General features: G+C 43.7%; 1 protein-coding gene across 1 annotated transcript in view; it reads right to left on the bottom strand.

Annotated features, from left to right (window-relative positions):
• Positions 1-12,475, bottom strand: part of WNT3 (Wnt family member 3) — a 50,010-nt gene extending 37,535 nt beyond the window's left edge. The window contains exon 1 of the mRNA XM_049800083.1: positions 12,326-12,475. Coding sequence (XP_049656040.1) covers positions 12,326-12,405 — 80 coding nt within the window. The 5' untranslated portion in view covers positions 12,406-12,475. The remainder of the gene's footprint in view (positions 1-12,325) is intronic.
• Positions 12,476-13,284: the final 809 nt, after the last annotated feature.

Raw genomic sequence — 13,284 nt, 5'->3', positions numbered from 1 at the left:
TAATGGAAAATATCCTTTCCTCCTTTTGGTCAGGAATAGAGAAGAGTCAATCTGAAAAATTATACTTTTTCTTACAGGTTTGATTACTGCCAAGAATTTCTTCTTTTTAGTCATTGGGGATCTGGCATTTTTTCCTGGCCAAAACCAGCTACATTGAGTGTGACTGAGTTCAAAGCATCCTGGGGCACTGGGTGGAGGGATGGGGACCCTCTACTAGGTGATATAATGTGTAAGACCAGGCAGAATAGGGCTGTTGACTTATTGCTGAAAATTCATTAGTGATACCCTGGAGCCTGATATGACTCAAGAAACAAAGGCTAAAACCACAACCCTGAAGCAAATGTTATTTGAACATCTACATCCTTTCCTACAGAAAAGTTTTCTAAAGTAAGTAATTCCAGTACTCAGTAGAGATTTTTCACACCCAGTTATTCATTTCTCATGGGTTACCAGCAAGCCTGAGATTCATAACATTCAAAACCACATGAGAAAGTTGTTTTTCCAGTTTGTGTATGGTTTCCACCCATGCAGCAAAACCAACACACACCTAATAGCCAAGGTCTCAAGTCTCAAAGTAGAACTCAAGTGTTTTCTCCACCAAAACCTAATCCACGGACAAGCGCCACCAGTTGTCACCAATCCATGTTTCACAGTCCAGCTTTCTGGATGCTGGATTACAGGGCTGCTGGGCTGAATGGGACAAGAGAGAAGCACAATTAAAACTCAGGCAGGGTTGGACACCAAAGACTCAAGACACAGAGACCATTAAGATCATGGATACTGTCTTGATCATTTTGTTACGAATGTAATTACTATCCTTTGAGCTGGGCCTCCTGGACTGGACTAAACAAAAGTAGTTATTGCAGTGCAGGTAAGTGGAGTAGCATTAGTACCAGTGGTATGGTGGGAGACACCACCATGGCGACGCATGTCTGTCTCAGCTCTGGAAACAGCTGCATTAAATAGAGTAACATCATTTCTGATCATCTGGGGAGACTCATCTGTGTCCTCTGGGTATAAAAGGCTGATTTTCAAGGCCATTTAGTGTGTAGATGATAGCGCTGTCACCAGTGTGTCTCCCTATTGTCTGGCTGTTCCTAATTCTCCTTGTAGTGCCTTTGTGTAAGCTCTCATTTATCTGATCGAAGGTTGAGTAGGGGTTGCCCCCAAGGTATGAGACCACTGTTCATGATAAGACTGTGAAGACTGCAGACGTGGCCCCAGCAGACATGGGGTGAGACTCCTTCAGGGGTTTTGCTAGAAGTTAAATCTCCAAAACTATGATCCTGAACATTGCACCACTGTTGCCTTAGTCTGAGGCAACGACTCCCTTTTTGTAAGGGCTGATATCAACTCCCAGACTCTTTTGGCTTTCTCACTTAACCATGGCAACAGACCATGCCCCACAAAAGCCACAAAGGAGATCTTCATTTCTAGAGACCTTATTTTTAGGTTTAAAATGAAAAGTGGAAATATGCAGATAACCATAACTCAGTATACTACATAAACTACTTGTCAAACAGAAATCAGATGGATTTCATTAAAAATTTACTGAAGGTGATTTGGTTATTGCCAAAGATAATGAGGCCAAAGTACATACAATTCAATAATCTATTAGAATTTAAAAAGACAATTGTAATTCTTTTGCAAGAGTGAAAACACCCCACCCCCCATAAGTACTGAAAGCATCAGCAGTCATGGGAAATATGTAGTAGGAAATCAGGTGAAAAACAGATGAGTGATGAGGGAATTGCATGGCTGAGCCATGGGCTATCTATCATGTTGGCTGAAATCTGGGCTGGAGGCTGAAATGGTAACTCCTACAAGAAAATAAATGGTTTTGTGAGGTTTGCAGATAAGTGTGGATGTAGCTGTATTGTACCTGCAGATGATGGGAGTCATTTGAAATACTGCAGACATTTCAGCTGAGACCATTGTCCTGGTCTGCCAACATAGGCCAAGGAGCAAAATAGGCACTCATCTCATTTTAGGCCTCTGCAAGTAAAGCTCAGGCTGCAAATGTGCCATTGCCAGTAAGGCAACTAGCTATGATGAAGCTACCTGCACTCCAGATATCTCCAGTGGGAGGAGAGGAGTAAGGAGTAAGGAGTTGAGTGGCACTTGTTAGGACTCCGCTGGAGCTGTGAAAAGCCCATGTGACATTTTTCAAAGATCACTGCAAATTTCTTAATTATAATTCTTCATGATTTCTAGAAAGTAACCGCAGGAAAACTGGATGACTATGAGACACAGAAATGGGATCAGAATAAAAAAATCAAGATTTTTATCACCCCTTTATCACTAACCCCTTCTGTTTTAAACTTGGAGGGTCTATTTGTTGAAAAGGTGGAGGAAAATCTCCAGTGTCTGAGCCAATGCGATGCTAGAGGGGCTCAGGAAAAGTGTTTCTCATTCAAAAATGAAAGGTGCAAGTACTGGGAAAGGTGCCAGTTAGACTTGATTAGATTTGTAAGATTAATTAAAACCAGACGGGTTCAGAGAATTGTGAAGATGACAAATTAGCAAATTAGCAAATTAGGAAACCTATCTTTAGAGAGAGTTTGGCTCCTTTATCATAGCAAATTTGCTTATCAAAGCATAGTTCTTTCATGTTTTCAGCAATGGCAAAGCAACTACACTAACAGTCCTGGTGATCAACATCTTTGTTGTTACAGGGTAAATATTCTGTTTTTCAAGCTTGTGCAGTAGAAGCCCTTTCAGCTAAGTATGGCTGGCAGTTTCTTTCTTAGGTGACACTGGAGGTTTTCTTGAGTAACCTGCATCAGCACTAGCCTATCTATCTACTAAATATGCTGGATGTATGATCTGGAAACAGGCATCCTCTAGCTAGGGTAATGTGTTAGACAAGGGAGACAAGATACATTTGTAAAGGACTAGTGCCTTACCCAGTGGTTTGCAAATACCTTCTCCTTTTGGGGTTAGTTTGGAACTTTTAAGGAGCCCTACACTCCTAGTCAGAGGAAATGGTAAGAAACAGAGGACTCCTGGACTGGAAGAGGTGTGAACTCTCAAGATATGCCTAGTCCTAAGCTTTCTTTTCAGGTATTACCATAGGAAAAGCTGTAAATCATACCCAGTTAATGCACAGATAGTGTTAAAAAGGCACTAAGTCTTAATTATAGCACAGTGTTTCTCAGTGTTTCTCAGCCTATGCCCCACCTGGATATGGACAGAAAAATTCAACTAAACAACCTTAAATAGTAGAGCCTGATATCAGCAGCTTTTCATTACATCCAGTATCACTGTAATATTACCTACAAATTTGAGTAATATTAAACCACTTCCACTTCTAGGTATAAAATGAACCTGCATCTGCCAACAGAAGGCTAAAATTAAACTTTGAGTAATTTAAGGAACATAAGCTGTAACTGTCTATGTATGGGATATGTAAATTATACAGCCAAGCTCTTGACAAATCCTTCCCATTTCAGATCCTTTAGGAAAATCACTGAGATCCACTGAGTAGTATTGGGAACTGAAGAAAAATGAGATTATGGATACATGCAGGAGCTGGTGAACATCAAATTTGTCTCATCCCAACAACAGACAGTGGAAAATAGGTGTCTGTTCTACAGTTACTGGGTCGTTCCATCTACCAACAGAGGAAAGACACCAGGTCATTTCATCCTTTCCAAGATCAGACCTAAGACAGACTTTCTGGAGGTCTACCTTATAGACAGGTAACAGCAGACTGTCCCTTGGTGATTTGCGTACAGTAGGCTCCTACCTTTCTGGGAGAGAAATCCCATTGCAATTCTCTTGCTATAGATTAGTACTTTGAGAATTAGCTTATAAATTTTTAGACCTATGCCAGGTTGACCACGATTTCCATTACAAGCTCCATTTAGAGCCATTGCATTTAGGAAACTGAGAATAAGAGTGTGTGTAAATAGAGAAGGAATGCCAGCCTACTGGATTTTTATTTCCAGGTTTGACCGTATCTCCTGAGACATCGTCATATTCATATGGACACAAATAAAATCCACTAATCCATCTTCAAAAAGCCTTTGGTATGAGCTTCATAATGTTGCAAAAATGATAATAGCTACTCAGAAGTAGTTCTTGGATGGACAAATACCTTGACTTTCATCAAGGACTTGGAGTGTGTCCACATTGCTGAATGGCTGGACTCTGAATCCAGAATTCTTGCTATTTTAATGTTCAAAAATGTTCCATATTTGATATGCTGTCACATTAAAACTAGCCAAACACTGTTCAGTGGGAAGACAACAACTAGCAGCTGCTAAGACTTCTACTAGATGTGCCTAGGATGTTTCACTCAGGCCTGGCAAAAAGGCTCAAGTTGAGCCAAATTGCCATAGATACTACTTTGACTCAACACAAGTCATGCAAATTGGATCTACAATGTTAAGAGAGTGCTAGCAGAGAGACATAACTAAACAAATACCATTGCTAACCCAACTGACTGATTTTTGTATGTTAAATGTACATTGATTAAAGCAGCTTGGTTCTCATGATGAAAGAGGGGTGCCGCACTCTTGCTCATATTGAGATTTCTGTTGGCAGATGGACCAACAACTTCTGTATCTAAACAGTAGATGAGGTGTATTTCTAGATGGCTGGCCTATCTGCTGGTGAGCCTTAGAAACTGAAATTTGTAGCACATATTGGATGAAGACATTTTTCAGCTGAATACATGACATGGATAATTGAAAGTGCTCTGCATTATATCTGCATATTTTCAAGACACAGATTCTTTAATCTTTATTATTTCATATTTGAAGTTTGGGTTTTAGTTCTTTAAAGCTGGCTACATGGTCATTTTCCTGCCTTTCCATACAAAATCCAGCCAATAGTTTAGGTTGAACTGTTTGACTTGGCTATAGAAGGGCTTGATGAGCATCACTGAGACCTTATCACCAATGTCAGGTGGAAGATAACCTTCCATCTCCTGGCTACCAGCCCTGGTGAGTATGTGGGCAGTGTTCATTTGTCCTCCAGGAGAGCAGTGGAAATCAAGTGCCCTCAGAGCGTCAACTAAATTTTGAAAGTGTAATTTAAAAGTCAGAAGTGATTTAGTGACTTTAGAGTCATGTTCTCTGAGGGCTCAGACTGCCCAGGTCTGTACTGTGCCTGCAGGGGTGGGGAGGAAGGGCTGAAGGCATTTTTGCATCTTTCCTTGGCTCACACACCCAGTAGAGCAGTGACTGCACTACAGGAGATGGGAGGCAACAGAGCCGAGATAGACGCAGTGAGAAAGCATTAGCTGAAGACCTGTCATGACCTAGTTGGAGTGGCAATGACTCATATCTGGGCATAGAAGATGTGTCGTGTATGGCAAGAGTGACATGACTGACCATCAAGTTTCTCCTTGGCGTGCGTGTTGGGTTGTACGTTGCCATCGTAAGCCTTTGGCTGTCACACGATGAGAGTTGCTTAGCTGTGCTCAAGGTCCTAATGAAGGTCCCACCCCCTGTTAGACATATGCTGGGGATTGAGTAATCCAGGACCTGTCTAACACTTTGCATCCTTTGTAGCACTACTGTTGGTCTTAGGAAAGGGCGTATAACACAGTCACAGAAGTGATGGCTGAGAGGATCCCTGGAGGTGTCTCTAATTCAAGCACCTGCTCAGAGTAGGAGACTCCCCAGCACCAGCCCAGGGTGGCCAGGTCTTCATGCAGCTGAGTCCTGCAAATGTCTAAGGACAGTGCCTCCTCACCTCCATGAGCACTTGGCTCAGAGGCACAGCACCCTGGAGCAAGGAGGGTCTCCTCATGCAAGCATGAACCTTTGAAGTCCCAGCTTGTGGCAATTGCCCTTTTCTATATTGTTTGACACTACAGAGAAAAGATTGGCTCTATGATATTTGTAAGAACCCTTCAAGAAGCCATAGGCTGCTGTTGAACAGCCCTTGGTCTCTTCTTGGCCAGACTAAATGAGCCCGGGTCCCACCACCTTTCCTGGTGAGCCATGTGCCCCAGATCCTTACCACCCTGGAAGCACCCACTGGCCACTCTCCAGTTTCTCTACATCCCACTTGAGCTGGTAGGCGACACATCTCAACACACTGTTACAGGTGCCCCAAATGCCAAGCAGAGGATGACAGCTCCCCCCAGTCTGCTGCCCAGACTCCTCCTCCCAGTGTAGCCCAGCACACAGTTCATTTTGTTTGAGATGAGCACAACTGTGAGTTCATATTCCTGCTGGTAACCACCACCACCGGTTCCCTGCCTGCATACACACAACTGTGTCAGTGGGGTGTGAAGTTTCTACCTGACCACATCAAGGTGAGTGTTGATTTATAGCTAGAGAAGCAAGTCAGCATGTAGAAGAGCTGGCATGCAAGTTCACTGGTTGGTGGCTTCCAGCACCACCAAAACCCCACAGCCAGCCCTGAGCTAAGAGTATCGGGTGTCCAGAAGTACTGTCTGAATTTCCAGTGCCCTTGCATGGGGTCCCTTAGGCAGGTGCTTCACTTTGTCAAATGCTGCTTTTAATGAAGGATTCAAATGAAAAGCAATCAGTTTGCAATTAAATGGCCTCTCAAAAGCTCTTTGTGACCACTTACATATACTGCTGAATTTAGTTACAAGAATGGTAACAGAGATTTCTGTCTTAAGGGCAGAAACACTTTTAAGCCTTTATGTGAGTCAGAGCCCTTCTCCCTGTGTTCATCTGGCTCCAGGCTTATGTTGGCCCTGTAGGACAGGGTGGATCCCTGGGGCTGAGACACTCCAGGAGACATGAGTGGTTAGTTTTCGAGGGAATGAGACTTCCTAATATTTAGGAAAATGCGTACATTTCTTATTGCTCTGTACTGTTGTGTTGTGGTAGTATTTTGAAGATGTTGCCGAACTCGGGACTCCACTGCACTGCACTCTGCCAAGACCTGGGGTATGTTGAGGTTCACAAGAGAGCACATCCTCAGAAGCTCTCCTCCGGCAATGATTAGTGCTGCCCATGTGTTTTTGCTGTACCGGACAAATGATGAATCTGAATTCCGGCTTGAAAAGCTCTTGCTTTCATGGCATTAGCTAACCAACCCATTTGGCAGGGTGGTGATATGGATTCCCACTGGCCGTGCCTGACTGCAGAAAATGCTGAGGAAAACCTTTAAAACCACAAGATCCTGAAAGCTTGTGGCCATTTAGTTATTAACAACTGTTTTCATGAGCAGCCACATGTCACCCCAGCATCTCTCCTCGTTACCTCTGGCCTCACTGCAATCCCCAGGTATCTTCACCTACAGCCCTGGCAGACAAGCTTTGACACATCTAGGGGCAGCAGTCTGCGGCCTTACCCACCAGCCGCCGGCGGGTGTTAACACCCCCCCCAGCAGCATCAGCAGAAGGCGACGTGTGGTTTATGCGCCAGCTCTTCCAGTTCAGAGCTTCACGTGCCAGCACAGGCTGCTGGTGGAGGTGCTTTGGCTTCGTGTGCCAGACCAGGAGCCAGAGCAGCACTTCTGGGCTTGCGTGGTAAGTGCCGTCAGCTCTGTCACTGACAAACTCCATTATTATCTTAGTCATTTTCCCCCAGAACTGGCTGCATTTTAAGCTGTAGGAAAATTATATGTGGGGTCTTTTTCTTCCTTTGTAGTGCTACAGCAGCTGGATTTGCATCAGGAAATCTTCTCTAGTAGTCTGATGCTGCACTGCAATTTTATTCTTTTTGAATAAAGCTTTAAGGGTCACATGCCTATAACGAAACACAGACTACAGGATATAAATGTTTTCAACCTTCAGAGCATGAAAAAACCAAGACTGCCAAGAGAATGAAGTCTCCCATTAAATCCATCAAAGTGAGACACTGAAAGCTAAAGAAGACAAGTTACATGTCACCTCAGACTACATCTACATGCAAATGGTTTTCACATACAGGTTTTTCCTAATGAGGAAGCTACTGTGGGACCAGTGAGAACTTGTTTTTAAGTTTCTATCTGCCTCTTCCTAGGGGCCCAAGGCCACTGGGATCCTCAGCAGCTGCCAAAGCCTCCAGCTTCCCCTGAAAACATTTCTGAGGGATAGAAATAAAATTTAATAATGTATGACAGACGAAGCCATTCTTCCAGTTGCCAAGTCATCTGCTTAGGGGCCAACGAATGCTGGATGGGAAGATGCACTTGCTGAGAGTCACAGTTATGGGCAGTGACCTATTAATACTATGTCTTGAATGATGAGAGGAGTGGGGCTGAATCTTTTACTCTCTGTTTACACCGATGACTCCAAATCTGTCTCCTTTCTCCAGGCTAGTGACACACCAGAGATTTTCAAGACTTCTTGGTGAATGATGCTCACAGAAGAGGAGAGCTTTTGGTGTTTCTTCTCAGTTCATAGGTGGACTTGTCTCCCTGATTGTCTTCTTCAGCTCCTGCACATGTATTAGCGGTTTCTAGCTGTTTCCTGGGCCACAATATGTCTGTTGGCCTGCACTGTCACAGCTCTGGTCATGGGCTAGATTTTAATCTAAATTCTCTCAGGACATTACCAGAAAATTCTGGGGCCATCCATCATTCTGTCTATATGCTGCATTGACTACTCTTTCATACCTTGATCCCCCCCAACCCAAATGACTCAGACATGTTCTGTTATCCCTGCTGTCATTAGGGTATTTGGAATTAAAAAAATGACTGCAGGTGTGATTGGTGTCACCACCATCCTTTCTGCTGGCACCTGAAAAGGCTGTTGGCATGACCCATGACTGCTGCCTGCAAGGCTGGGGAGCCAGCCATGGCCCTGATGCCCATTTTGCTTCCATCCATGCCATCCCTGAATGGTTAGGAAGAGCAGCAGTCCTGGTCTCCATGGCCTCACCACATCTCTCCATCTCTTCCTTCTCTGCCTCTCTTTTAGCAGCAGTAACCCAGAGAGCATAAGTGTTGGACACATATCTGAGGAAGCTTTTGTTGGCTTCAGCTCCTCTTGTCGGCACTCTTGCAGGCAGCATTTAGATTACCTTTTCCCATATGTGCCCCATCTGTTCCTTTGCACTGCTGTGATAGAATGGAAGCATGTGAAGAAGTGTTGGCCCTATGGCAAAATACCACCCCTGCTCACTGAAGGTTACATCTACAGTCTGTGCTACCCCTGGACCTTGCTCAGGCACTGCCTGGGAAAACGCTAGGTGCTTGGAGCCAGGACGATGTCAGGGAGCTGCTAACAATCAAAGAGGTTGGACTGCAAAACCCCCTCTTGGCTTTGCAACCCAGTGGCTCTACCTTCGCGCTGCTACCAGGGAGCCTGGGCACTGCAGATCTGTATTTGCACTGCAAAGTCCTTCCCTTTGCATGCCGTTTGACCAGACTGCTCCCTGTGCCAAGAGCTGATGGCTTGAGCCTCACTGCCTTGCATATAACATTTCACCACTGAGGCCAAGGGCCGGATCCACCCTCCAACATGATGGTGTGCAAGCTGGAGGGTTGCTGTTGAGTTATGCTCTCTCTAGATAATATAACCAGATGGCCAGTATCCTTTCCTGGCCCCTCAATAAAAATACAACTCAGTGCAAACCCTCAGCAGCTTCATCTTTTTGCTTTTATCCTTTCCAATGCACTGTCATTGATGTCGTGCTTGCTGGCATTGTCTGACTGCACTGTGGAGCAGCCAGATTATTCCAGCCACCCCTAAACCCATTTACAAAGTGCTGAGACCCCATTCCTATTGCACTTCTTTTCCTTGTGCACATTCAGACACTTCCTTCCCACTACAGGAATAAACATTTTTCCCATTTATGCCCAAAAGCAGAAATGATCTGTTTTGATTTTGCTGCCAAAATATTCCCTATACAATAGAAAAATACCCAGAAATGTTGCACCGGCAGGACCGGGCACTGTCTGTCAGCAGTCTTGGGGTACTGCAAGATGAACAGTCTTCCTGAAGGTCTCGTATTTAGCAGAGATGGGTTTAGCTGAGGATAAGGAAGCACTGATGATCTCCTTTCCAGCCTGGCCTGGAGGGGTGCAGGAGCCCAGCGCAGGGGACTGGGCTGACTCTGTGCCCCATCTTTGCTTCCCTCCCCCTGTTTTGTGGCATGTTGAACCCTGCAAGTGGGACTCATCCCCCAAACTCTGCTCTGTGCCTGCCTAAAGATCAGAGGATCAGGAAGACAACTGGAAAAGCATGCTTTCTTTTTTTTTTTTAAGAGTATATATCACCTCATGCTAGAGCACACTACAAAAGATCTCAGCTTCACAGAGCAGATATTCAAAGCCTTCAGTGGGACTGAAGGAGATACTTAATTTTGTGTGCTGTGGGAAGCATTGTCTCTGCCTGAGCAGTCGGGGAGCCCTGGCCCAGATATTTCTGCCCTTCTACTCCCTCAGCCTTCAAGAAACCTCTAAAACCTTATGCCATTTTTGATAGCCTGTCAACCCTATGTGGGGCACCTCATCACATCCTCTCAGTGCAGCGGAGACTCTCTGGCACTTTGTTATTGCCAGAATCACAAAAAAATATGCAAGATACAGATCTATTGAATGAAATACTGCGGATAGCTTGTTCGACTCCCTCCTTTCCCATGGATGCTGCTTGCCATGCTCCTGGTGTTTCTGTCTTACATGTCCTCTGTATTGTTCATTTCAGGTGAACTTGTAGGGATCTTGGAGAAGGCAAGGACATGGGGCAGAAACCTGTCTGCAGTGCCTTCTGAAAGCGGGGAGAGACATTTTGCTCACAGGGGCATTTTTGCTTCACGGGGATAAAGCAGACCTTTTCGTCAAGAACATTTTGGTTCCTCACTCCTTGATTCAGGAGTTAAATGCTGATTTATATCAAAGCCTGGGGAAGGTCAGGAGCTGGTGAGACCCTGGGAGAGCTGATGTCATGGCAAGGTATCATTGCCCCATGCAGATTCTTGCCTTTAGATCCAGCCGTGCAGTTTTGACCTGTTCTACAACCCACCGCGCAGCCCATTTCAGACATGCTGGTCCCCAGATGAAGGAGAAAAGGGATGTAAAGAATCAAAGTGATGCTGCCTATATTTCAGTAGGCTCCCCTGCCCCAGGCTTAGGTCCTGAAGTTAGGCAGCCACGCTCAGGGCGAGGAAATAATTTAATTCTTCAGGAAAACATGCTGTGATTTAGCCATTTCATGAACCTGCGTAGCTTTTAAACGTTTCCTGAGCGTGGACTTCTCATTGTATTCTCAATCTTTCTCTACTGGAACTGCACATTTTCATTCTCAAAGTCCACGGTAATAAGCAGATTATTAAAAAAAATTCGGCTTTTCCTTTCTGATTTCTAAATATTCCCAGACATGGCAGTCCATTTCCAAGTTCACTCCCACCTACTTCTTGCCATCTCCATGTTGGCACTGAAAGGATTTAATTCAGTAATAAAAAAAAGACTTTTCTGGAAAGGCGAAAATAACCCAAGAATCTCAGTAGCACCAAATTCCAACATCTCCCTCTTTGCCCTACAGATCATTAGGTTTACAGACCCTACCTGGCACATACAGAAACTTAACGAGATATAATCCAATGAGAAATCCTACACGATAAAGAGAGAAATTAACTGAAATATTCTGTTATGCAACTCGCTGTCTGCTGTGTTTAAATGACCTGAAATGTTTTATTCTGTATTTTTTATTCTGAAGTGCTTGCAATTACATTTTGTTAATATATTTATTTATATACTGTTATATTTATTTTTAAAATAAGTAACTCAGGTTACTTATCAGCCACATTATAAGAAATAACCAATTCTTTAAAAAAATATTTTTATTGTTGGTGCAAGGAAATAAGTGACCTTTCCATAATTAAAAAGAACAAAATCCATCTTTGAGGAATTTTACTAACGAATATTTTCTCAGGTGCCATTTGTGTTCTCAGCTTATTTGCCGGACTAAATTCACATAACAGAATACAACAAAAGAAGAGAAAGAAGTCCAAAAACTGCAGCAGCCAAAAAGAAAATAAAATTAATTTTTTTTAAACAATTGATCACAATTTATGGGAAAGGAAGAAAATACCTGCTACACAGTCATGCAACAGACCAAATTCCTATTGCACAAGAAAATAAAAATGCATCCTTTTACATCTAAAACAAATGCCTATTGCTACAGTGACGAAAATGGAGAAATTAAGAGTGGTGGGGAAGACTCCATTTGCGCAAAGGGAAACCTAGACATTGCCCTTTAATAATAACCCCCAAACTTTTCATTAATTACTGGTCAAATCTGAAGAAATTATGCTTAGAATCAAACATGCAGTCATGGCCAGCTCAGCAGGGCAAAGGGTGAAAATGAAGGAATATGCATACACAGAAATCCCATAACTAATAATTAATTAATTCATTAATCAATCCTAGAAAGAGGGAAGGGGGGGGGGGGGGGAAGAAATCTTACCACCAAATTGGGTAACCGGCTAAGACCTTTGTGCCATTGAAGAGAAAAGATAAAATTAGTCCAAGCAGGTGGTAATCCATTAGTCCAGGCTGGTGCAAGGGGAAAATCTCAGCGAAGTTTTCAGAAAAACATTAAGTGAGAAAATGAAGAATCTCCCTCCTTCCAGAAAAAAAAAAAAAAAAAAAAAAAAAAAAAAAAAAAAAAAAGAAAAAGAGTTAAACAAAGTCCCTTGTAGTGCGGATGACTTTCTGGCTTGTCAGAAACACACCTCTCCAAGCCTTTTCCCTGTAGATCATCCAAAAGCGTCTATTAAAAAGTGCAGGGCTTGGGGATGTCAGCAGGCAGCCAATCAGACCGCATGGCCCAAGGTAAGGGATGAGTCTCAGCTCAGGGCTGTCAATCATGCTCTCCTCCCCCTCCACCCCACAACTTTGTTCCTAGCCCTCGCTTCCACAGTCAAAACCTCTTTGCAAGAGACTTTACTGGGGCAGTGAGAATTTCCGTGTTTTGTTTTGTTTGTTTTTTTTTTAATTTTTTAATTTTTGTTTTTAATTTCACTTAGAAACCCAGGATGCACAGACCCTGCTTCTGGCTTGGCATGCCAACACTTTGCAAGGTAAGGGTGAAGCGCTTAATCTCACGGTGGGGGTGAGATAGACAACTTATTCTTTAGATGGAGAGGGAGGTGAACATTAACCCTTGCAGGAGGCAGAGCTAATGGGAGCACCAACGAGCCAGAATACCCCTCTGAAAGTGTTGATGTGAGCCATGTGGGCAAAACTGGTTATAAACTTTAAATGAAATCTGCACTGCCCAAGTTTCTCAAAGTGTGTGGGTGGGGTGGATGGACAGGGGAAGCAGTGGCAGCCTGGTTTTCTAGTGAGAAAAAATGCCATGTCATGGCAAGAGTGGAGCAGGCAGATGGGAAGATGTCCCATTAATGAATTTCTTGTGAAGTA

This window comes from Accipiter gentilis, chromosome 5, assembly GCF_929443795.1.
Source record: "Accipiter gentilis chromosome 5, bAccGen1.1, whole genome shotgun sequence".
Lineage (NCBI taxonomy): Eukaryota > Metazoa > Chordata > Aves > Accipitriformes > Accipitridae > Astur > Astur gentilis.
Note: the sequence above shows the minus strand (reverse complement) of the source record. Positions and strands in the feature narration are given on the sequence as shown.